Source organism: Peromyscus eremicus, chromosome 3, assembly GCF_949786415.1.
Source record: "Peromyscus eremicus chromosome 3, PerEre_H2_v1, whole genome shotgun sequence".
Taxonomy (NCBI): domain Eukaryota; kingdom Metazoa; phylum Chordata; class Mammalia; order Rodentia; family Cricetidae; genus Peromyscus; species Peromyscus eremicus.
Window position 1 is genome coordinate 85,303,834 of NC_081418.1, and position 25,698 is coordinate 85,329,531.

General features: G+C 48.7%; 1 protein-coding gene across 1 annotated transcript in view; it reads right to left on the bottom strand.

Moving 5' to 3' along the window:
* The window catches only part of Tcf7l1 (transcription factor 7 like 1), a 166,479-nt gene extending 141,188 nt beyond the window's left edge, over positions 1–25,291 (bottom strand). The window contains 3 exon segments of the mRNA XM_059258001.1: positions 24,525–24,652; positions 24,877–24,940; positions 25,034–25,291. Of these exon segments, the coding sequence (XP_059113984.1) occupies positions 24,525–24,652; positions 24,877–24,940; positions 25,034–25,276 (435 nt within the window). The 5' untranslated portion in view covers positions 25,277–25,291.
* Positions 25,292–25,698: the final 407 nt, after the last annotated feature.

Genomic DNA, 25,698 nt, shown 5'->3' on the forward strand with positions numbered 1-25,698 from the left:
GTGGTACAGACCCTGCTGCAAGTAAAAAAAAGCCAACCCTGGGTCCAGTGTGGACAATCTCATCCTCCTACCATGGGCTGAGTATGTACGAAGTGCATACACATGTATATACACACAGACATAGACATACATATATACATGTACATGTATAGATTGCCTCTCTTACCTGTGGGCTTCCTCTAGATAGAACATGACACCCCACAGCATATTCTCTTCCTCTTAGGCATTCACCCCCACCCCAGGAGACAGGAAAGGCCGGCTAGGTGAACTCTGGGATCTCCAGTCACTCCAATGCATTTCTCCTCACTCATAGCCCAGATCCCACTTTCCATACCTTAAGGAAAACTACAGCCTTGGGCTGATTTTGATCTCCTCCTACAAGGGCTGAACCAAACACCCATATTTTACTTTATTTGGAGCATTTTTTTTGCTGTTGTTGACAGGTTGGTTTGTTTGAGACATGTCATATTTCACTAGGCTAGTCTATAGCCCGGGCTGGTATGGAACTCACTATATAACCCACGCTGTCCTTGAACTGATAGCAATCCACCTGCCTCAGCCAAGTGCTGTAATTACAGTAGTAGGCCATATACCAGATCCAGATTACATGTTCTAGACTTCATTTACCTTAAGAAATATCCTAGTTCATGCATGGCTCCGAACCACCAGGAGATCTGAAAATCCCCCAGAAAATTAGGATGAGCAAAATTATCCTGGAGACTCTGCGGTCACCTCACTCATCTGGGGCTGGGGAGATAGATAGTTCAGTCAGTCAAGTGCCTGCCACCCGAGTATGAGGACCTGAGTTTGGGTCCCAGGACTCATGTAAACAGCGGGGCATGGAAGGACCTGCCTGCAAACTGAGAACTGGAGAGGTAGAGACAGGTGGACTAGGCAGCTTGTCCAGATCATCAAACTCCAGGCTCCTGAGAGACCCTGCCTCAAAAAAAAAAGTGATGGGCAGGCAAGAGGGCTCAGCAAGTGAAGGCAGTTGTGGTACAAGCCAGATGAGTTCCATCCCCGGACCTTGTGAAGGTGGGAGGAGAGAACTGACTCCACAAAACTGTCCTCTGACCTCTGCATGTGTCCCTCGGCATGCATGCCCCCCATAATAATAAATTATAATAAAAAAAAAAACCAAAACATAAGGTGAGGAACAATTGAGAAAGATACCTCAGTGCTGGTGTCTGGCCTCCACGATGTACACACGCACATACACCACACACAGTTAAGTAAGTGAATAAACAAATAAACGGCTTAGATCTGTGGTCACGACGGTTTTTGGTTTTTTTGTTTGGTCTTTTGAGACAAGGCCTCCCCGTGCAACTGTCTCTAGCCTGGGACTTGTGGCAATCCTCCTGCCTCTGCCTATCAGGTGCTGAGATAACAGGTGTGCACCACCACATCTGTCTCCTGTGCATTTTTAACTCATTGCTGTCTCTCGGGCACTCTGTAGCCATAGAATGATCACTAGGAACAGCATTCATTCCAACTATTTCTTCCTACCACAAACGATTCTAAAGTGCCAAGCTAAGGGAAGTGTTTTTTAAATATGGGTTTGAGCCAAACCCGCAGTAAAAATGCTATGCTGTGGCCTGGCTGAGAGGTGGGAGGATGGACAGCTGGGCCCGTGCTGGTTAGCTGTGTTCGTTTGTCTGGTTTATGTGCACAGATGTTGTGTCTGCTTCTACAACTGTGCACCACATGTGTGCGGTACTCCCAGAGGCCAGAAGAGGGCATCGGATCCCCTGGAACTGGAGTTCCCGACCATTGAGAGCCACCAGGTGGGTGCTGAGAAGAGACCCAGGGTCTCCGGAGGGGCAGCCAGTGCTCTGAACAGACTGTCTCTCTAGCCCCTGATTTGTCTTTGTTGAAAGAGTGGCTGTCCCCTGCTGGGAGGGACTTCAGAGCAGAAGAGTAGTAAGGGCAGAGGAAACGGGACTTTCAGGAGGTTGCTGCTGACCTTTATGTCTTCAGCCTCCACTAACCAGTAGGCACCGAGGGGATTTTGGGGTATATATTTGGGTATAGTGCTGGTGAGTCGTGGTTACAGTGTTTGGAATTATAGCCGTAGTGACATGAATCTATATAGTTTTACAAATCACAAAGCTATAAACTAAAAATGTTCATTTTTCTATATATTAATTTTAGATTTTTGAAAAGAAAAAATGGACTTTTAAAGATTTTACTTTTTTAAATGGGTATGTGTGTTTGTATGCTTGTCTGTATGTGAACCACCTGTGTGCAGGTGCCCTCAGAGGCCTGGAGAGGGCTCATAAGGCCTGCAGCTAGAGTTACAGATGGCTGAGCTGTCTGAGTGGGGCTAGGAACTGAACCTGGATCCTCCGGGAGAACGGGAAGCACTCTTAACCACTAATGCATCTCTCCAGTCTCTATTTTTAATTATGTATAGGTGTATGTGTGTGTGTGGGGGGGGGGGTGTACACATAACTGCAGTGTCTGTGGAGGCCAGAAGAGAACATCCTGGAGCTACAACCACCCCAACCTCGTGGGTGCTGGGAACCAAACTCAGGTCCTCTGCAAAAGCTGTGCACACTCTCAGCCGCTGAGCCATGTCTCCACCTCTCCGCCCCAAAGTTTTCAAATAGAAAAGAGCGTTGGCTGGACGCAGGACATGTGGCTAACAACCCCTCTCTACACATGTGGCAGTGGCCAACAGATAACCCTGTGGAAATTACTAGACTCCAGGAAGATGGAGACCAGCCATTGAAGTAGGGTCTGTCCTAGAAGATCCCGAGTCAGGACAGCGCTGAGGACCAGGGGCCCAAGGACATCCTGTGTTCCCAGCAAAGAACTGAGGAGGCTGCAAGACGCCCCAGGAACCAGGAAGTGCCTCCTGCATCAGGCTCCATCTCTTGCCTTCCAGGAATCCCCTCTTCCTGAGGCCAGCCCACTACTATTTATTTAGACAAGGCTGGCCCCACCTTCCCGGGCACTGTAACCGTTTCTCCCCACAAAGCCCAATTGTGCTTGCACAGGCCTCATGGCCAACTGTGAGGAAAAACGGCCCTAGGGAAGACAGCTTGTGCCACAGAGGAAAGCCTGGTCAGATTTAAATGCACATTTCAATAACAAGAAAATTCTCCTTAGGGCAGAGTGCAACCTTCTAAGGACAGACAGACAGTGTGAGGGTAGGAGAGGGCCTCTGGTCTGTGCAGTGCCAGAAGGCCCTGTGGGGGAGCTGGAGCTGTGGGGTTTTGAAGCCTTTTCAAAGGCTTCACCAGATGCCTCACCAAGAGAAAAGCCAGCATGCTATTCTGTTCGGTTAGTCACTTACTGAGACGCATAGAATCGTTTTCCTAAAGCAGGACAGGTGGATGAAAGATTCACTAATAGGAGAAAGTGCTAGAATTTTCCTTTTAGAAAGGAGACAGGAAACTTCACTACCCCCTCCCCCCTCCCCCTTGCTACACGAAAAGCGCGCGTTGGGGGGGCGGGGGGGGGGATACTTAATCTTACCTATGCCAGACAGAGTTTAGTAATCCAAGCACTGTGACTTTCCTTAGGATAGATGTGGAGACAGAGTATGTCTAAATCGTCTCATGTTTTTAAAAAGCATGAGAGTTTCTCCTCGGAGCTTGTTAGAGGGTTTGGCTGCTCAAAGAATACTGGACATGGGAGCTAGAGTTGGGAGCTCCAAAGAGCACTCAGCCTTAAATTTCCTGGGTTTGTCTGCAGGAGTCGCAGCAGGAGCTGTGCTCCAGGCTGCAGAAGTGGGGTTTCTGGGTAGCTGTTGAGGGGCCTTTGGTGGATGTCAAGGCCATGGACTCTGTTCCCACCAGCCCGTCTGCCTTCTGCCCCCACAACCCCACCGCACACCCAAGGCTGACTACTCCTCATTCTCAATGGAGCTCCCTAGTGCCCAGCCTCCTGGGAACGGTCTCTCACCTTGCCCCCTTGACACAGAATGCTTTTCTGTGTCCTTGGGACAAGGATTCTACGTTTCCGGGGCCCTCTCCATCCCAGAAGCCATTTCTAAAACTCATGCTCCCCCTCTTCACAAATGACGAGTCATTGTCCTGATTCCCTCACCTCTCATTAGCCCCAAGATCTCCCCTGACCAGAGTGGAGGGACCCAGGAGGGGTAAAGCCACCAGGGTCTCTCTGTTCTGCCCAGCTCTCTTCGCTCCCTCAGTCACCTGAAGGCAGACTGCCCACTGCTCCTCCTCAGCAAGTGTCACAGACCCACCAGAGTCACCCTGTGTGTGAGTTCTAGAGCTTGGGGGCCCCAAGGCTCAGACACAAACGGTCATATCAATCACGGAGCCTTAGATCGCGACAACCTACTGTCTCCAATTCAGCATCTTTCCTGTGTCGGCCGCACTGTGCAGGTCCACGTAAGCTACCCTGGGAAATGCCGCCACGTAGTGGGGGCTGGATAAGATAAATCTGGATCTGAAGCCTGTCCCTTCCCCTAAATTTCTGTGTGACTTCAGGAAGAGATATTGGCTTCTCTGAGCCTTGATTTCATCTTGAATAAAACAAGGATAACCTTGGTCCCCACTGCAGGGTCGTTTTGAGGATTAAATGAAATGATGAATATAATACTCCTTGCTGGAAGGTGGTGGCACACACCTTTAATCCCAGCACTCGGGAGACAGAGGCAGGCAGATCTCTGTGAGTTCGAGGCCAGCCTGGTCTGCAACATGAGTTCCAGGACAGGCTGGGCTGTTACACAGAGAAACCCTGTCTTGAAAAAACAAAAAATAAACAATATATATGTATGTGTGTATGTCTGTCTGTGTGTCTATATATACATATACATACACATACACACATGCACACACTCATGCACATGCACATGCACATGCACACGCACACGCGCACACGCACACACACACACACACACACACACACACACACACACCAGAGAGAGAAGCTCAGGTCCTGGTCCTGGTAGGTTTCTCATTAGCTTCTTGTTGTTAAGAGGTTTCCTCCCCCCTCTGTCTTGAAGATCGCTTAGCCAAGCATCCTTGGCCTCTCTCTTAGCTGGACGCTGGTAACACGTCCCCTCCTCAAGACTTATCTATCCCAAATCTCTCTAGACATTACCAAAGCCTGCTGAGGTGGATGCTCTGTAGAAAACTGTGGGTACACCAGTGCATACATTCAGACTAACGTGGCACATACTGACCCAGAAAAGGGTAAGCAGGGGAGGCTGGAGTGCGGCTCAGTAGCTAGAGTGCTTTCCTCACTGAGGCCCTGGGTTCAATTCCCAGGAGTGCATAAACCAGAGATGGCGGTAGACACATGAGGCAGGAGGACCAGGAATCAAGATCATCCTTTGCCACATAGTGAGTTCAAGGCCAGCCTGGGCTACAGAAGACCCCATTTCTAGGCGGGGGTGGGAGTCAGTAAAGGAACTGAATTTCCATGTACAGAGCCCTTGAATGTACTCATGGAAACTTCATAGGAATCAAGGCTCCACACACACACCCAGGCCTTCTGAGTTTCTTTACATCTGCCAGCGCGGTCACTGGGCTCGTAAAGGCGCCTGTAGACTTCATTTGGCATATACATACAGAGTCCCATTGAATGCGGCGGCTTGCTGGGCCCCCAGCTCCCCCCATCTGGTCAAGAATGTACTCAGGAACTCGGCCTGGAGGAGAAGAGAGAACACGGGGGTTCTGTGTGCTCCCTGCCGGGGCCTTGCCTTCAGCAGACTGGAGGAAAAGGAAGCCACGCCAGGGCAGCAGGCTGTGGCGGTCATTCCTGAGGCAAGGGGCATTTTGCCAAATGTGCGATTCCCTTTGACTTGGTGGATGTGACCCAGCTCCTCTGTGTACTATTTTCCTGGTTCCAAAGAACCAATGGCCGGGTGAACGAGGCTTGAGCACACCAACAGAAGACACCTCTCTGGGTTCCGGCAGAGTGAATGACCAGGACGAAGACTGACCTCAAAGGCTCAAAAACGGACAGTCGAAGTGGAGGAGGGGACATGGACGTCTGCTTGAGAGAGAAGTCTGTTTACCCAGGGTTATTTAAAAACAAGAATCCTGAATTCCCTTCCTACCTCATTATGACTTCTTTAACATTTGTTTTTAATTTATCCGAGATCATAATCTTCACTGAGAACTGCATATGAGCCAAACTTGAACTCGAAAACCAAGTGAGGCCTTTTGTTCTGCCTGTGCTAATTAGTGTACAAAGGAGAGCCTGATTCCTTCTCTCCCCAGTCGGAAACACTGGCTCCCATTGATGTAACTACCAGCACTGGAAGGGGGTGCAGGCTGCCGCCTGGGTAACGGCCCCAGAACAGGTATCAGGAAGTGAAGGTTCTAATCCTGGCTGGCTCACGGCACACCAACGAGACAAGTTATTTCAAGCACAGTGCGTTATCTTTAAATAACTGACCGCTTCCTGCTGGATGTGCCTAGTACCTGAACTAAAAACGACAAAGGCCTCTCGTACTCCGGTCACTTGTACTTGAAAATGAAGTACCAGGAGCAGACCAACCAACAAACCCACCCATGGTTCTCATCCTGAAAATGGCTTCTGCGGAGGATGGTTCCCATTAGGTGCTACTTGGGGGTCCGGGGGTATCCGCTATGGTTCCTTCACTCATTCAGCAGATACCAAGTAAGGGCCTTCTATGTGCCTGGGGCTAAGAACGTAAAAGAGACGGACTAACCGACCCACTCCCTGGCATCTTCAGCAAGTTTAGGATCCAGGTGACAATATGTTTTGGATGAAGAAGGTGTGTGTTTGCCAACAGTGAAATGTGCTTAAGAATTTTCAGCAGGGTGCCACAGGTGAGGCTGTGAGGCAGAGGAGGGAGGGAGGGAGGAAGGTGAGATTTCAAACACAAGGAAAGCCTTAGCCAAAGGATCAGAGGAATCCTGCACAATCCACTCCCTCGAAGAAACCCACAGTGGCATGTCAAAGGCCTGAGAAGTCCTCCCCCGATGAAGCAAAGGGCGGTGCGTCCACCTATTAGCATCCCCAAAACCTCCGGGAAGCCTGAGAGAAGCCTATTGTTCTCAAAGCCTGTAAGAAACTGCAGTAGGAAACAAAAGCCCTTGTTCATATAACTGGAAAACTATCATGTGTCCTCTCGCAGCGGCCAAAATACCTTGAGTTGCTAATGTAATTCTCAAGTATTTTCCTTGGCATAGCCCTATAAAAACAGATGGCCTCCGCGACTGCTCACGTCCTCTCCGTCACAGAGAAGTCCACAGACATGAACCAGGGGACCAGGTTCAAAGTTCCATTTCCAGCTCAGACCTCTGCTTTATTTGTTTTTAAAAGGCTGTACAGCCTTAACTCTGAGAGGAACTGGGAGGGAAAGGAAAAACTACCATAATAAGCAAGATGAAATGATCAGCCCCCAGTGATCGACTTATCAAAACTACACCGTGGAAGACAACAGACGTGCACAAGGATTGCTCTTGTTACCCCCAAAATGTCCAAGAAGACAAGTTTTTGTGTTTATTTTATTACGTACCGTGCACAGAGAGAAATATAAATAGACAATATCAGGTATTCACACACATGCAGACTGAAGGCAGACTTTATATTCAAGGCAGGGTCTCGGAGTCACACGGATCAAAATCGAAATTTAATAGCCAGGGCCCTTTGGAATATCAATCCAAGAAAACGGGCCACCCAAAATTAAACATAAGGGGCTAAAGATATCACTGAGTGGTAGAGCACTTCTCTGGCATCGGTGAGGACCTGTGTTTGACCCCCTAGCAAGAAAACAAACAAACAAAAAAAACCCCTGAAGTTAAAGTAATGGATGGGCTGGGATGCAATTTGGTTGGCAGAATGCTTGCCTGGCATGCACAAAGCCCTGGGTTTGATCCCCAGCACCGCATAAACTGGACAGTGAGGTGCGGACCTACAACCCAAGCATGTGGGAGGTAGAGGCAGGAGGATCACAAGTTTAAGGTCATCCTCAGTTACATAGCAAGCTCGAGGCCAGCCTGGGTTACATGAAACTCAGTCTGAAAAAAACATAAAACGGGGGCTGTAGAGAGGGCTCAGTGATGAAAGCACTGGCCTCCAAGCACAAGGACCAAACGTTGGCACTCTAGATGCCAGGGTTAGTGGCAGCCTCCCCGTAATCCAGCCTTTAGAAGCAGAGACAAGAGGTCTTCCATATTGGCAGGTTCTGGGTTTGACTGAGAGACCTTGCCTTAAAGAATACAGTAGAACCATGGAAGATGGATCCTGACATCCACTTCAGGCCCCATATGCACATGCATGTGCACACATATGCACACTCACTCACACATACATGTGCCCTGAAACATGCAAACATGTATACATACACACACACACACACACACACACACACACACACACGAAAATGAAAAAAGGAAATTACATATATGTATATATACATATATATAATTATATATATAATACAAATTTAAAAACCAAAATACATATGCTGAAAATCTAGTGTAGAAATAAAATTTCATGGACCAGGCATGGTGGTACACGCTTTTAATCCTACTCTCTGGAGGCAGAGGCAGGTGAATTAGAGGTCAGCCTGGTCTACATAGTAGATTCCAGAACAGCCAGAGCTACCTAGTGAGAGCCTATCTCAAAAAGAGCCAGCGAGATCCTGACGACCCAAGACTGCCTCAGTTGACAGCCTTCACCGTGTGCCAGGCACTACCCTACTACAACCGTACCCGATCGGTGTGGCTGTGGAGGACACCCTGCAGCCTCGGCCTCAGCGTTGAACAGGAACCCGTCACTGAGCTCGGGCTTCCATCTTAGTAAGACCTGAGTGTCCATCTGATCGATGACCTGATGCTCTCCTAAGTTGACAAATGTCTGTAGTCAGTGCGGTGATGTTAGGAACGAGGAGATGAGGCATGGGACTGGATCTCCTCTGATTACCTGTATGTGCCCTCTCAAAGTCAGATGGGCATTCTATGGGAAATGAGTGAACACCGTCCAGTGAGCTTTTCTTCCTTTATATTTATAGTTATTTTTAATTACACGCATACGTATGTGACGATGTAGGTGTGTGCACGTGTGAGTGCAGGTGCCTATGGCGTCCAGAAGAGGGTGTGGGCTCTCTTGGAGGTGAAGTCACTGGAAGTGGGTGCCGGAAACCAAACTGGGGTCCTCTACGTGAGCAATTTGCTCTCTTAACAGCCGAGCCATCTCTCCAGCCACATCCAGTAATTGTTGAAGTGCTGTATGTGATTTTCTTTTTAGTTTTTCCAGACAGGGTTTCTCCATGTAGCCCTAGTGTCCTGGAACTCGCTCTGTACACCAGGCTAGCCTCGAACTCACAGAGATCCACCTGGCTCTGCCTCCCGAGTGCTGGGATTAAAGGGTGATTTTTTTTTAATCAAAAGAATAAAATATATAAGTATGAAAGATGCTTTATCTATAAAGCAATTGCTATGTATAATTACGATTATTAAGTAACTAGAGAAAACGACTCAGCATTGAGAGCATATTGAAGCCCCATGTGGTACTGCACACTTTTAAGCCAAGCATTCCTAGGTGACAGAGGTAGGATGATTTCTGAGTTTGAAGCCAGCTTGGTCTACACAGCAAGTTCCAGGCTAGGCTAACCAGGGCTGCATATTGAGACACTCTCCCAAAGAGAGTCTACTGATTAGCTGTTTTTAAGATACAATGGGCATATTTGATCTCACTTCTAATCTCCACGGTATGGTCTGGTGCCCTTGTATACTTTACATGTGTACTTCAGTATTTACATGGAGGTTTCTAAACAGCTGCTCACTCTGCTTCCCTTACTTGACCCACAGTGAGGGTCTGTGAACTCTGTAAAGAGCTGGTCAGTATCGTATGACTCTGTCAGCCAAGATGGCTTCCATCTCTACTAGGAGTAGGTCCCTCATCAGGCAAAGGTACCCTCATTGTGCAAATGAATGAGCATAGCTGTGTTCTAATAAATTTTTACTTATAAAAGTGTCAGGTTAGGCCGGGCGGTAGTGGCACATGCCTTAAATCCCAGCACTCAGGAAGCAGAGGCAGGCGGATCTCTGTGAGTTTGAGGCCAGCCTGGCCTACAGAGCGAGATTCAGGAATACGCTCAACGCTACACAGAAAAACCCTCTCGAAAAACCAAAAGAAAAAAAAAAAGTGTCAGGTTGGAGTTCATCTGTGGATGTTAATTTAGTGCTCTTTGATCTAAAAGAACTGAACAGTTGATGATAGGTACTTTCACTGACAGAAAGGCAGGTAATGAGTGAAGAAGAAACAATACAGACTGCAGACATTTGGACTGGCCAGTAAGTAAGGGTGGTTGGTGCAACATCACAGAGGGCAGCAGCCCTTGAGTATCTCCTTCGGAAGCAGCCTGGAAATAGAGCTTGAAAAGAAGATGCTGACGGTGGAGAAGAACCTCTTCTCCTTGCTGGGTATGGTGCTGCATGCTGGACATGGGGAAAGGAGAGAGGAGAAAGGAGGGAGGAGGAGGGGGAGGGGGAGGGAGGGAGGGAGGGAGGGAGGGAGGGAGAGAGAGAGAGAGAGAGAGAGAGAGAGAGAGAGAGAGAGAGAGAGAGAGAGAGAGAAAGAGAGAAGAGAGAGAGAGAGAGAGAGAGAACTTGCTGCCCCACTCCTGGGACCCGGGTGGTGGAAGAGGTAAACCAGCTCCCACCGGTTGCCCTCCGACCTCCATGAGCATGCTGTGCTGTATACATAAAATAAATGTATACTTAAAATTTTAGAGAATATACATTTACAGCCTGCCTGTAATTCCAATACGCGGGAGGCTGAAGCAGGATTGTGAGTTCTAGGCCAGCAGGGGCTGCGTAGCAAGAGTCCACCTCAAAAAATAACAAAATAAAATGTAGTTCTAGAGCTGCGTGGTGGGGCCCAAGCCTGTAATACCAGTCAGTTTTTGAAAGGATTGAGTTCTAGGCCCCAGTGGGCTACAGAAGCAAGATCCTGCCCACCCCCTAAAGTAATAAAATAAATATCACACTGTGATAAGCTCCACAGGTGTCATCGAGATAAAAACCAGGGATTTTCGCTAGCAAATTCTTTACATTCTATGCTGAATGCACAATAGAACAACACCTCTGCTATTCAAACATCTCAGGAAAAAAACACCTCCCAAATCACTGTTAGGTCATCCCTTGATAAGACCACTCCGACACAGACATAACAAAGACTACAGACCCACAGTGAGGCTGGGCTCCTCTTGCTTGGTTTTGGGGAGTTTTGATTTTTGTTTGTTCGGGGTATTTTGGGGGGTGGGATTGTTGGTTTGTTTGGTTTTGTTGTTGTTGTTTGGAGTGCTGGGGATCAAACTTAGGCCTCAAGTATGTATGCTGGGGAAGCACTCCACCCTGCCTCCCCGCACCCCCCAAACCACCTTGTTCCTTCATCTTACTTAGGATCCACAAATACACCAGTGACCTGAGAAACCATTGTTTCTGCTACAGCGTCAAGTTTTAAAAAGTGGGCCATTTGTCTGGCCATCACCACAGGAATAATAATCACCTGTGGCGGCGGGACTCCCAGGAGGCTGCTAAAATCAGTGGGAAAAGTTTGGTGCAGAACATGATACTTAAGTCTCTTACCTATTTCCCACAAGATACTCATTCATTAGAAAAAAGAAACAGTTAAAAAAGAAAGATAGTAGACTTCTTGGGGAAATTGGGCAAGCATACTTGGGAGCAGGGATGATTTGAGACAGGGTAGGTTTGACTCTTACTCTTCCTGTCTTAGCCTCCCTGAGGTGGACACACCATGTCCAGCTCCCTGGCAGACACAATTCTAATCCAGTGGCAGACGGAAGCTCTCACCAGGAAGAAGAGGATATTCCAAAGCCTGAGAGAGACAGGCAGACCAGAGTCATTCTTTGGGTGGCAGGGAGCAAAAACCCATAATAATCAATCATAGCCTGACACTGAGTTCCTCCCAGACCAGGGAAGTGTCTCTTCCTCTTTTTAAACACCCTATCAACAGCAGGTATTACAAGTTTTTGTTTGGTTTTGTTTTCTTATAGAGCTGAGATTGAACCCAGGGTCTTGAGCACACTGGGCAAGCACTCTCCCGGTGAGCTACATCAGCACTGGTCCTTTTTCTGAAAATTTAAAGTGCATGTTTTGTTTTTAACTCTCTCTCTCTCTCTCTCTCTCTCTCTCTCTCTCTCTCTCTCTCTCTCTCCCTCCCTCCCCCCCCATGTGTATGTGTGTGTGTGTGTGTGTGTGTGTGTGTGTGTGTGATTATGTGTGCATCTGCGCAGTGTGTATGTGTGGTTGTGTGTGTGCATACGTGGAAGTCTGTGGACAGCTTTCAGGAATTTGTTCTCTCCTCTCCTCCACCTTGCTGAAGCAGGGCCTGCCCCTCTTACTGTTCCTGCACACTCCAGGCTAACTGAACCTCAGGTTTCCGGGGTATTTTCCTGTCTCGGCTTCCTAGCCCCCTATAGGAGTTCTGGGATTACAGATGTATACCATTGCCTCGGACTTTTTCCTTGGGTTTTGTTGATCCAACTCAGGCCATCTAGCTTGTGGATAGGCTAAGATTCGAGGCTAGCGTCTCTATCTCGGCCCCTCCCCCACCAGCTCTCTTCTGTTATCTGGGAACCCCTTTGTGAGGACCAGCCTCTCCCTCGCAAAGCTGTGACAGGATGGTCTTTCCCTGACAAGCATATCATAACACAAACACTGAGGCTGGAAAACATTAATGGAAGCAGACTCTCACAGACTCCACCACACCCACCATCACTCTCCTCTACATTACCCCACTCAGAAAACAGTCCAAGAAGATAATTAGAGAGTTCGATCACAGGCTGAGGGTGGTGAGATGGTAGCGCACGCCTTAAAATCCCAGCACTCAGGAGGCAGAGGCAGGCAGATCCCTGTGAGTTCGAGGCCAGCCTGGTCTACAGAGTTCCAAGACAGCCAGGGCTACACAGAGAAACCCTGTCTGGGGGAGGGGGGGGATGACAAAACAAAAACAAACAAACAAAACAAAAACAAACCAAAAAAAAAGAAAGAAAAAAGAAAAAGAAGTGTGACCACATTCAATTTACATAACACAAGAAAGTAGGGCGGGTCCAAGGTAGGAAGTCAGCAACAGACTAGGCCAACGGATGCAGGCAGATTGAATGGAGTACAGAGCACAGAATCGAGAAAGATTAAGACAGCAATTAACACCATCTCTGGGGCTGTAAATAGACCTGCTTGAAGGCTCTAACCTCCCCAGGCACTAAAAGTGCCCAAGTGAGCAGGGATCATGTTGCTGGACTCCTTTAATCCCAGCACTTGGGAGGCAGAGGCAGGCAGATCTCATCAAGTTTGAGCCCAGCCTGGTCTATATAGAGATCCAAGCTAGCTGGAGCTGTATAGTGAGATCCTGTCTCAGTCAGTCAGTCAGTCAGTGAATGAATGGGGCCTAACTAAGTGAAAGGGAGAGAAATACTTATTGTTTGGCTTGCATAAACCATTTCTTTAACTCTTGCTCCCAATGGCATTTTCACGCTTATTTTTAATAATTTATTTCTTTTTATTTATTTGCATTGGTGTTTTGCCTGCATGTATGTCTGTGTGAGGGTGTCAGATCTTGGAGTTACAGACAGATGTGAGCTGCCATGTGGGTGCTGGAAATTGAACCCGGGTCTCTCCAGCCCCTCACACTTTTTTGGTTGACTTTTCTTTGGGGGAAAATGCAGCCTCCAGGGAACCAGGTCCCTCCCCTATCCCCAAGGCTCTACCACCTTCAGGGCTCCTGGGCTTCATCTCACAGCTTCCTGGAGGATAGGGAGATTATCCTATCAGACCCACAGGCATTCACTGTGGGGAGAGTTCTAACAGATCCCTGGAACGCTGGAGGCACTTACAGGGCCACTTTCTTTCTTTCTTTCTTTTTTTTTAAAAAAAACACTGATGTTTAAATATTTGTGTTGCCAAATGTAACAACTAAAATCATTTAGTGTGCGTAGGTGCTGTGTTTTAAATACAGAAGGATTTTGTGGTGTACGGCTCCCTGGGCAGAGGGTCACATTCCAAAGAGCACACCTGATGCTCGTCTTGTGTCTATCATTCATTCACTTGTGTTTGCTTTAGGCCGGTCAATAATCGCTGAGCTTACTCACTACAGCTAACAAACCTGGACTTGTAAATTGATCTGACTTGTGCACTGCTCATTCCCACTTCTTGTGTTTTTCTTTCTCATCTTCAGATACACCTTTTTTCTTTTTCCTCCCTCTCCCTCTCTCTCTCTCTCCTCTGCTTCCTGGATTTCCACACATTTTTCTGCAGTCATTTCTACAAGCCCTGGCCCGATTCACCTTGAGGGATCCAAGATACTTAACCTCACTAAGATTCTGGGCATGGTAGAGAATGCCTTTAGTCCTAGTACTCAGGAGGCAGAGGCAAGCAGATCCCTGAGTTCAAGGCCAGCCTGATCTACAGAGCTTCTAGGCCAGCCAGGGCTACACAAGGAAACTGTCTGGAAAAATAAAAACAACCAACCAAAAGGATTTGGTGCCTTGCGGCAGCTGGGTCTCCTGCCTCTTAAGGAACCCAGCTTCTGTCAACAGTAACTCGGAAGGCCCGACCTTCCCCAGGCACCATGGCTTTCAGGAGACCACCTGCCAAGTGGTTTGGTAAGAGGCAAAAAATGCTGAACATTGGGGCTGGAGAGATGCTCAGTGGTTAACAGCTCTTCCCGCTCTTCCAGAGGACCCAAGCTCCAGATCCACTATCCACATCCAACAGATCACAACTGCCTATGACTCCAGTTCTAGGAAATCCTAAAACCTTCCTCCTGCACCTGCACACACGATATAATACATTCACTTAGACACACATATTCACTTAGACGCGCGCGCGCGCGTGTACACACACACACACACACACAAACACACACACGCACACAGATAAAATAACAAGTAAATGGAAATAAATCTTTAAAAAATATGGAATTTGTAATTTCTAATTTCAAACCATAACACACACACACACACACACACACACACACACACACACACTCACACAGATAAAATAAGAAGTAAATGGAAATAAATCTTTAAAAAATATGGAATTTGTAATTTCTAATTTCAAACCTTAACACACACACACACACACACACACAGATAAAATAACAAGTAAATGGAAATAAATCTTTAAAAAATATGGAATTTGTAATTTCTAATTTCAAACCATAACACACACACACACACACACACACACACACACACACACACACGGAAAGACACTCACACCTCTTCTGCAATTCCTAAAATAATCACTGAGAAAATACCCAGTATTTATCTCTTTAATAATAAATCGGTGCTGTCATAGTTCATCATAGATACATGAGCTTGATGGTTTATTTGGGCAGTGCATAAGGAAAGGAGTGACTTGACCAAGCGTTTTAGAAAAGGCACCCTAAGGAAACACCCTTTCCACACTTGGTTTCTCAGGGGTTGGTTTGTTAAGCCAATCATACTGCAATCCAAACTGCAAGGAGGGCCGATGAGCCCCTTCCTCCTCCCCCTCTCCTCCTCGCCCCCTTTTCCACACCAAAGCCACACCTGTGTGCACTTCCAACCCTCACTGACTTCAACACGGAGAAAGCAGTCTCCAGCTTCCAAATGTCAGCAGATAATGGCTTTTCCCGCAGGTGGTGAAGTCCCCAGGCAGCGGGTTAAAGGTTACTGACCCCTCAGCAGCAAAGTCCTGGCCGGCCCGCTTCCAGCCACACACTTACTCACTGCTGATTAGACCAGGGATGTGCCCAGTGCCTGTTTGTGAGGCCGAGGTGAGTCTACCCCCTCTCCACCCGAGCTGATAGTCATATCAGAATTTCTGCACTGAGAAGCAAGCCAGCGCCCTTCCCTAGAGACCAGTGATACCAGGCTTGTGTGTAAAGTCGTGGGGAAAAGAAAGCTGTTCTGGACTTCGGACCCAACCAAGTTCAAACCCTGGTGCTCGAAATGGCCAATAGTGTGGCCTCCTATGACACACTTGACCTCTACAAGTCCGTTTGCACAGCCGCAGAATGGGGTTAACAAGTGCCTACTTCCTAGCAGGTCAGAAACTATGGAAAACACTGAGATTTTTGTAGCCACTGCCAAGTGCTTTCCAAATAGGGTGAGACCGTTTATACCCTTTCAAGAACAGCAATGAAGTGTTAGGACAAAATGGTCTCTGGCATTTGTTTGTCTATCTATTTATTTATTTGCTTGTTTGTTTATTTTAGAGGCAGGGTTTTGGGAAAGCGGAGAGATGATGCCGTGGTAAAAAGCATTGGCTGCTCTTGTAGAAGACCAGGGTTCAAGTCCCAGCATCCACACCCAAGCATCTGTAACTCCAGTCCCAGGAGGCCTGATGCCCGCTTTTGGCACACACAGGCACTGCACACACTTGGTGCACAAACATACACGCAAACCCTCCTACACATAAAATAAAAAAATAAAAACAGAAAGCTCAAGCCAGACGTGACGGTGCACGCCTTTAATCCCAATACTCAGGAGGCAGAGGCAGGCTGTTCTTCTTGAGTTCAAGGCCAGCTTGGTCTACATAGTTAGTTCTAGGTCAGCTAAGAGTATACAGCTTTGTCAAAACAAAAACAAAAACTTTAGATTATAAGCACAATGGAAAAGGAAAGATTTAGGATTTAGAAATTTGCTTTATAACCTTAAAGTTATCAAGTAAAGTAACAAAGGGTATATTTATGTTACTGGGTGCATTCGGGAAGGAACGGGTGCCTGGGAAGAAGTGGGCAGACTCCAGCGCCTGAGTCCCTTTCCAGGCTTCATTCCTTTTGTGGCTGTGTGCCAAAGTGTTAGAAAGTGAACATGTGGCATTCATCCCTCCATCTGATCCCATTTAGAAGACAGAAGGACGTAGTGCACTGGTTTAAACATGTGTCCAGCACGCATGAAGCCCCGGGATTATCCCAGCATGACACAAACCAGGTCTAGTAGCACATGTCTGTAATCCCAACATTCAGGACATAAGGGCAAGAGGGTCAAAAGGCCAACTGTGGGGGCCTGCAAGGTGGCATGTAGACAGCAAGGGTGCTCCTTCGAAGCCTGACGACCTGAGTGGAAGCCCAGAATCCATGTAAAGGTGGAGGAAGAGAACCAACCACACACCGCTGTCCTCTCCTCCATAGACACCCTGGGGCACTTCCCAGTCCCCACCTCTCAAGCACACACATAATAATTTGTTTTAAAAAATCTTAGTGTAAGCAGGGCAGTGGTGGCGCACACCTTTAATCCCAACACTCAGGAGGCAGAGGCAGGTGGATCTTTGTGAGTTTGAGGCCAGCCTGGTCTACAAAGTGGGATCCAGGACAGCCAGGGCTACACAAAGGAATCCTGTCTCAAAAAACAAAAACTTAGTGTAATGGCAGAGGTTTTCATTTTACTTTAAAATAAATTTCCAGAGATTGGTTTGCCCCGTTGTGTGGAACAATAATAATAATAATATAAAAATGTTTTTAAAAGAAAGGGGAAAAAAAGGTCAACTGAATTCCAGGACCCCCCCACCCCCCACAGCCAACTCTCCCTTAGTTTTACTGAGTATAAAAAGGCCGGCCAGGGGCTGGGACAATGGCTCAGAGGTTAACAGCACTTGCTCTTCTTGCAGAGGATGAGTTTTGTTTCCAGCACCCATGCTGGATTGCTCATGACCTCCCTCAACTCCAGCTGGAGGAGGCTCTGACACTTCTGACCTCTGTGGGCACCCACATTCACGGGCACTGCATTCATAGGCACACATACATGCATTTAAAAATAAAATAAATCTTTTTTTAGAAAAGTCCATCTAGCCACGCAGTGCAAGAGTCCCCCTGATGTCTATCAAGCCCGCCTCTGCATTTTCCTACATCATCTTCAGTGTGAACTAGTCTATAAAGTGGGATGCCTACAGAGAGGATCCTCCATGGATGAAGGAAGACTCTCGCCTCCATGCCAAAGTCCCCATCTCTTCTGCTCTACTCATTTCAAATCCTGGCGGACTACCCCAGAACAAGCTCTGTCCCCGAACTCTCGGGCACTTTCTCCAGCAGGCTGCCGACGGTAGCTCCGCCCTTCCCCCTTCCCCAGCCAGGCTTCTTCAGTGGGTTGACTAAAGTCTAAACGTCCATTATCTTTCAGGCAACCCTAGGAAGAAAGTGAATTATGGGGCTGGAGAGACGGCCCAGAAGTTAAGAGCACTGGCTGCTCTTCCAGAGGACCCGGGTTTGATTCCCAGCACCCACAAGATGTTTTACAAACACCAGTGAGTCCAGTCCCAAGGGACCCAACACCCTCTTCTGGACTTCCAGGACACCAGGCATGCACATGGTACACCTACATATAAGCAAGAAAAACATCCATACACATAAAAATAAAGAGAAAGAGAGAGAGAGAGAGAGAGAGAGAGAGAGAGAGAGAGAGAGAGAGAGAGAGAGAGAGATACAGCCATTCTTTTCCCTTCCAAGTTACTCACATTCCCTTACCAGTGAGATCCCCTTCAGTGACTGCCTTCCCTGCTCTGTGCATCCTTCCCCCTTCTCCCACATCCTTTCCCCTTCAGGTTCTCCCGAAACATACCCCTTGAACCCACTGTGTCTCCACTGACACCAAACAGTTCCTCCAAACCAGAGCCTCTCACAGCCTGTTTGAGCCCCGCTGTTGACAAATTATTTGTGGAGCTTCTGTCCAGCACCAGGGTGGCAAAGACAGAAGGCCGGTATCCCACCTGCTGGAGTAATTCCTAAGTCATCCAGGCTCAGATACCAGCAGTGAAATGTGACAGCAGCTTCTTTCCATCTGGGTACCACACCCCCCCTCCTCTCCTCTCCAACGCAGCCTTTCCTGTCCTCTGACATTCGAGCCCTTTCACCTCTGCCTGGCTCCTGTGAGTCTCCCCCACAGTCCAGCTCCTTCCACATCCTGCCCTTCGACCTCCTCATCTTTCTAAGCAGAGGTAGGATGTGTTTAAGTCACAGTACTTTTTGACATAACTTTTTTTGTGTGTGTTGCTAGAGCTTGAACCCAGGGCCTCAAACATGCTAGGCAAGTTCTCTACCGACTGGTAGGTACATCCCTAGCTCTTGGAATAACTTTTGAGGGTTCTCTACTGCCTCCTGAGTAAGGACAGATTTCTTAGCCGGATGGTGATGGCGCACGCCTTTAATCCCAGCACTCAGGAGGCAGAGGCAGGCGGATCTTTGGGAGTTCCAGGCCAGCCTGGGCCACAGAGAGAGATCCAGGAAAGGCGCAAAGCTACACAGAGAAACCCTGTCTTGAAAAACAAAAACAAAAAAAAGAACAGATTTCTTTCTTAGCATCCAAGGCTTAACACGCACCTTATCATGCCAGGCAACTAGAACACAGTAAGTTCTATTGCAACTATGGACTTTTCTCCCTCCTTGGCTTCCATCTCAAGATCAGAGCAAAGATAAGTAAATATACCAAGGCTATTTAAATTCTTTATAATTAACAAGAATTAATTTGAACTAAAACAAGCTGGTCACAGTAGCACATGGTAGCATATCACCCCAGCACTGAAAGGCTGAGGCAGGGTGATTGGCATGAGTTTGAGGTCAGCCTGAACTACACAGCTAGTACCAGAGCAGCTAGAGATACATACCAAGACACTGTGCTCCCCCCACCCCCCCACCGCCCACAACAACAACAAAGAGTGAGTTCCAAGGACTAGTTTAAAGTTACCTCTGCCACTGGCCTTCTTTGAAACATCTTAATTCAAAGCGATTTTTCCAAATTTCTTATTCTAAAAAACACCCCTACAGATTTAATTGCCTCTTAACATAAACTTCCTTGCATCCTTGTAAAGTGCCAATGCTACTGTTTCCTAACTCAACTTTTGAATCTTACAGGCAAAAGATCTGGTCTAATGCATCTTATCTTAGCACTGTCCAGGATAAGCACTCAACACACAACAGATAAAGAAGTCAAGGAGTTACAGATTAATGAATTGCAAGTATGCAAATCTCGAGTACCCTCAGTATAGCAAATGAAAGTCTCCTACCAGGACTATGAGTACAACCCTCTCATTACGAAAGGCGGTGGTGCATGCCTTTAGTCCCAGCAGAGCCAGGAGGATCTCTGTGAATTCGAGGCCAGCCTGGTCTACACTGTGAGTTTTAGCACAGCCAGATTGTTACACAGAGAAACCCTGCCTCAAAAAACAAACAAAAAACAAAAGGTTTCCAGTGGGCTGATTTTTTTTTTTTCTACAATTCTATTGGTTAACATTTCAAGTCTGTGGGTGTCGAAATGGGTTAGTGGTTAAGAGCACTGGCTGCCCTTACAGAGGCCTGGGTTCCATTCCCAGTGCCTACATGGCGGCTCACAAGCATCTACAACTCCAGTTCCAGGGGATCGAAGGACACTTCACACACATGGTGCACAGACACACATGCAGGCCAAACAACCACACACACACAAACCACCAACCAACAAAACACTGTAGTTCGGATAGTTTACTGTTAAGGATGAAATACTGCTAATAGTCATGTGTATCTACACACTAGACCGACCACCTTTCCTCGAGAAGCCCTAGGGATGAGACCACTGGAGAACGAGGTTAAGCCATAGGTTTCTAAAATTATCACAAGGCAAGTCAGATATTCCCTGCCAGATCTACCTACCCAAAGAGAAGACTGACAGGACTCACGTCCCACCTCAGAGTTTGAAACCAAATGTCACCCCAGCAATCCAAGTGCCAAAATTTCAGTAACACAGACAGGGCACTCCCAAAAGCTCACTCTATGCGAAAAGCCCTCATTAAACTCAAGAGTTATATTTAGCAAAAATGGAACAGAAGTTATATTTAGATGAAATGACTTAAAAGAATTTTACCAAAAACAGCATGTTTAGACTGATCTGCAAAAAAAAAAAAGGGGGGGCGGGTAGGGGTTAGGCTGGTTAGATGGCTCAGCGGGTAAGGTGCCTGCCACCAAGCCTAATGACCTGAGTTTGATCCCCAGGACCCACTGGACAGGAGAGACAGGAGAGAACCAACTCCCACACTGTCCTGACATGGTATATGTGACCCCCTCACAAAAAAATAAATAAAATATAACAGAGCATATGAATTGTTTTTAAAAAGAAAGAACAAGTTTTCCTTGGTTGTTACATAAATCCCCCCAAAACAACCTTGCTATGTGTGTTTAGAGATTTCTGTTTGTCTGGCGGAACAGGATGGGGGCACATCAAGGATGTTGGCAAGACAGTCCTCAGGAAGCATAATATGGAGTACTTACAGGTCAGCACACACTTAAAGCCCAGGACAGTGAAACAGAAGTGATCTGGACAGCCTGACGAAAATGCGTGCTTCTGGACAGTGACTCCTAAGTTTATACACAGTGCTCAGAGCCTCTCCCTAGACACTCCCCTTTCTAAGATGTTATTAGCACTCACACAGTGGCCACACACTACTCTATCAGTATGACACTCTCTTGAGGACCACATCCAATACGTTCTTTACCTTCAACATTATTTTCTGGCATCCACTTGATTTTGTTCATCAGTGTTTGTTTGTTTCTGTTGTGGAGACAGGCTCTTGCTAGGTAGACATGCAGTGATCCCCCTGTCATAGTCTTCAAGGTGCTAGGATTATTGGCATGTACCACTATGCTTGGCTTAATTTACATTTTCTTAGCAAAATTGTGGTCAACATCACCTACGTGGTCTCATAAACCTGCACAAAGTCACCTCTAGACTGAAGGCACAGTCAGGTGTGGTGGCATATGCCTGTGATGTGAGCAAGAGAATCATGGCAAGTTCAGGGCCAGCCTCATCTATACAGCAGTTCTAGGTCAGCCAGGACTCGACGGTAAGACGTTATCTCATAACAATTCCAAGTACTAGGAATAGTAGAAAATGGGGGCATTTATTCCCTTCTCCACAAACCTCAGGTTTCCCAGGAAAAGAGACGCACACTTATGGTGACACATCTGTCAACCTAGCAGTCAAGAGACTAACACAGGAGGATCCCGGTTCAAGGCCAGCCTGGACTATATAACGAGACCCTGTCTCAAAACTTGGCCTTTTTAGACCGTTTCCCAGCATCCCAACCAAGCCAGCGCGGAAAGCAGAGATGGTTCATGGAGAAAGACAGCCTGACTTCAAGACTGGTTAGCTCCCGCTGTCCCAGCAGCAAAGACGCCAGTGGATGAAGGTACTTAGGCCCTGTCTGCAATGCCTAAGTCCATAAATAACTGGAAAACACTGCAGCCAATCTCTACTTTGATTTCGGGTGTGGGATCGCCCATTTTAATAGTTATAGACCTTAAAACAGCAAAGCTTTAAAGTTGCATAATTTAGAGGCGAAACAACAGGACCTAGAAAGCAGAAGACGGACTGACTCATATATCCAAGAATCTTCTTCCAATCTACCAGCTATGTTCACTGGAAACCAGCAGAGGTCCGATTCTGTCTGGGTGACCACTTGCCTCCCATGAAAATCATATTAATTATACTGATATGATCATCAAGAATAATAATTTCAGTCCAAACAACTGCTTGAGCGTGTTTCAACTTGCTTTGCTCACTGGCCATGATGCTCAAGGATTGAGTAAAACTAGAAAGAAACTTCCCTAGTACATCAGCGAACTTCGCTGAGAGGGAGGCACGTGAGAAACACCAAAACAGGACGGAGCTGAACTTCTGCTGTTTGGCCAGCTCAGCAGGGAGATAAGACACAGGCATGGGGGGTGGGGATGGGAATCAAAGTCCCCCTGCTGGGGGGCTAAGAGATGGCTTGTGGGCAAAGGCACTGGCTGGCCAAGCCTGATGACCTGAGTTGGATCATGGGAACTCACAAGGCAGAAGGAGAGGATCCAACTGACTACCAAAGGTAGTCTGACCTCCACACAGGTACCCTGGCATAAGATTCAAATAATCATATTTAAGATAAACTTTTACGTGCACAGGCATACCAACACAGAAAATAAATAAATAAACGTAAAAAAAAAAAAAAAAGACATAGGTGTGTGCAGGAAATCTCCAGCCAAAGGAGAATTAGTCCTCTATGGGATATTTCTGTGACTTTTAACTTCTCAAGATCTGGCTCAGAGCTGACATCTGGCCATTAGCGGCTCCTGATGATAAAACAGAGAATGAGACTAAAGTGACCTAAGTCACACACACACACACACACAAAGATATGGGAACTTCCTGCACCTGCAGGCACGGGAGGGAAAATTGACGGGGGCTAGGGGTGTCCCCAACATTTGCACACACCGTCACCTTGAAAATTCGAGCAAAAGCAAAGGCCTAGGTCAAATACCCACTTTTCAAAAGGACTTCTTGGGGGTGTCCTGAAGTGCAGCAGGCCCAAAGCTGTGGGAGTCTCCCTCCATCCCAGGGCAAGGGCAAGAGGTGTGTACGTGGTTCCATGCCCGTCTTCATCCATCAGAACGTCCCCCAACCCCAACCAGTTAAGAATATCCCCCACACACACACACACTGCACCAACTATGGAAGCCATACGGCTCCATCAGAGGGCCCTGAAATGACAGCAGGAACGACCCATTCAGCGCCCACGTCTTCCCCGGCAGTCCGTGATTATAATCAAACTTAAGATAAACTTTTACAGGAGCCTAGCACAGAGAATGAACTCGCCGACTCTGGGAAGCTCCGTAGCAGGCAGGGATGAAGCGCAAACCCCGCATGGCAGGAAGGTGTGCACTCAAGATCCACCACCATCCGAGGAACCCTGGGTGTGGAATAGCGGCTCCAAGGCCTTGCCAGCCCCGAACTGCACCCCTCGTCCCGCGGGGGAGAGGGGCGGGAGTTCAGAGCTTGAGAGGGTGAAGGAATCCGCCCTCATTTGCACATTGTCTGGGGCCGGGTCAATTTGCTTAATCACCGCTCTAAATGCCAGGCACACAGCACACAATGCGCTCCCATTAACAGGTTTAAAGTGTCGCAGCGCTCGCTTTAAATGAGAAAAGCCGGCAACAAAAGGGGGAAAAAGCCAAATAAGAATGCCTTGGGTCGCCCTCCAAACCATCCCAGAGGAGTTTAAAACCCAGAGTTCTGCAGAAAAACTGAGACCCTGGTGTGAGGATTGGGGGTGGGGACTGGAGTGGTGAATAAACCACACAAAATAAGGAGTTTGTACAGCTCACAGCAGCCCCGAGAACCCGGAGGTCAGGGGGCAACGTCTCAAGCCAGGCTCCTCCAGGCCCTTGCCCAACTTCCCTCCTTGCCAAAGGGAAAGTTGACTGGTCTCCAGGAAGGAAAACGAGACCACCACCCCCAACCCCCAAAGTAGGCACAAATCCAAGTTTTCCTTTGGAAGAAGCAAGGAATTTGGGAGGTTGGGAGGAGGACCCACCAGGCCGCGATCTCCTAAAGGCGAGCAGGAGCTCCCAAAGGCGAGAAGTTAAAAGATCTTTACTTTCATCCCGGCACTGGCCAGTGCAGTCTCATACTAGGCCGCCACAGGGGAGTTTAACTCCGCAAACAAGTTCTGCCCAGGATCGACGCAGGAGGCCCCATCCCCCACACCACGGCCGAGCCTGGGGGCTCATGCCGCCGGGGGCCCGGCGCCCACCGGTCCGGGCACAGCTGGACTGACACTTACGGTGCGCGCTCCACCAGGAGACAGGGGTCCATTGGAGAGGTACGGGCTGCTCAAGTCGGGAATCATCAGGAAGGGGTACCCAGGGTACGGAGGTCCCTTAAAGAAAGCGCCGTCCTGGGGCCTTCTCACTGCGGACAAAAACCAAAGCGGAGTGAGGTCAGGGGTCCCCCAGACAGCACAGCGATCTGGAACTCCAGGCGGGAATCTGGAACCCGAGTTCCCCTCGAGTGAGCCCCAGAGTGGTCGCTGCAGAGATGGGAGGAGAACAGGGGCTCCGCCACCCGGGCCATGGGGACTGGTAGCGCCGATCGCTGCCGGCCGGAGTGTGGAGACTGGAGGAGAAGGCACGTACCTTCGGCGAAATAGTCGCGAGGCTTCTGGAAAGCGTCCCGGGCGGGCTGCGGGCGCCTCTCCGCCTGTGGAGGAGACAGACACAAAGGCGAGGGCCTCGGGTGAGCGGGAGCGGGACCCAGGTCCCCCAATGGGACTGACCCTAGGAATCCTTTTACCTCCGAGTCCGAGCTGCTGCTCTGATTCTCCGATTCATTGACCAGGGACGACTTGACCTCATCCAGGTCCCGCTGCGCCGAAGCGCTGTCGCTGCTGGGCTCTTGCTCTTCGCCCCCCTCGTCCTGGAAGGGGATCAGCTCGTCGTTCGCTCCGAGGTCGTCCCCTCCGCTGGCTGCCCCGGCTCCGGAGCCACCGCCTCCCCCGCCGGCGCCGCCACCGCGGCCACCACCGAGCTGGGGCATGGTGGGGCCACGGGCCGGGGCCGCTGCGCTCGGAGCCCCGCGCCCTGCCTGGCCCGGCCCGGCGCCCCTCCCTCCCGCTCGCTGGCCCGGCTCCGATCGTTTGGCCGCTGCAGCGACAAAGTTTTGACAGGGCGTGGCTCCGTGGGAAGCGGGCCCAACACCGCCCAGCCGGGACAGGAGACACTCGGCTCCCGATCGTCCCCGCAGCACGGAGCCTAGGGTTCCCAAACTAGCCGCCGCCACCACAGCCGCCTGCTCGGCCGGGGCGTCCCAGCGCCTGGCCCGCCGGGGAGGGGCGATGGGGAAGGAGGGAGGGACCGCCCGGCGGGGCAGGGGGGCCGGAGGGAGGAGCCCTGGCTGCAAGCTGACACCCGCGCCTCGCGGAACCGGGAGAACTGCAGCGCGCACGCACACTCGCATTC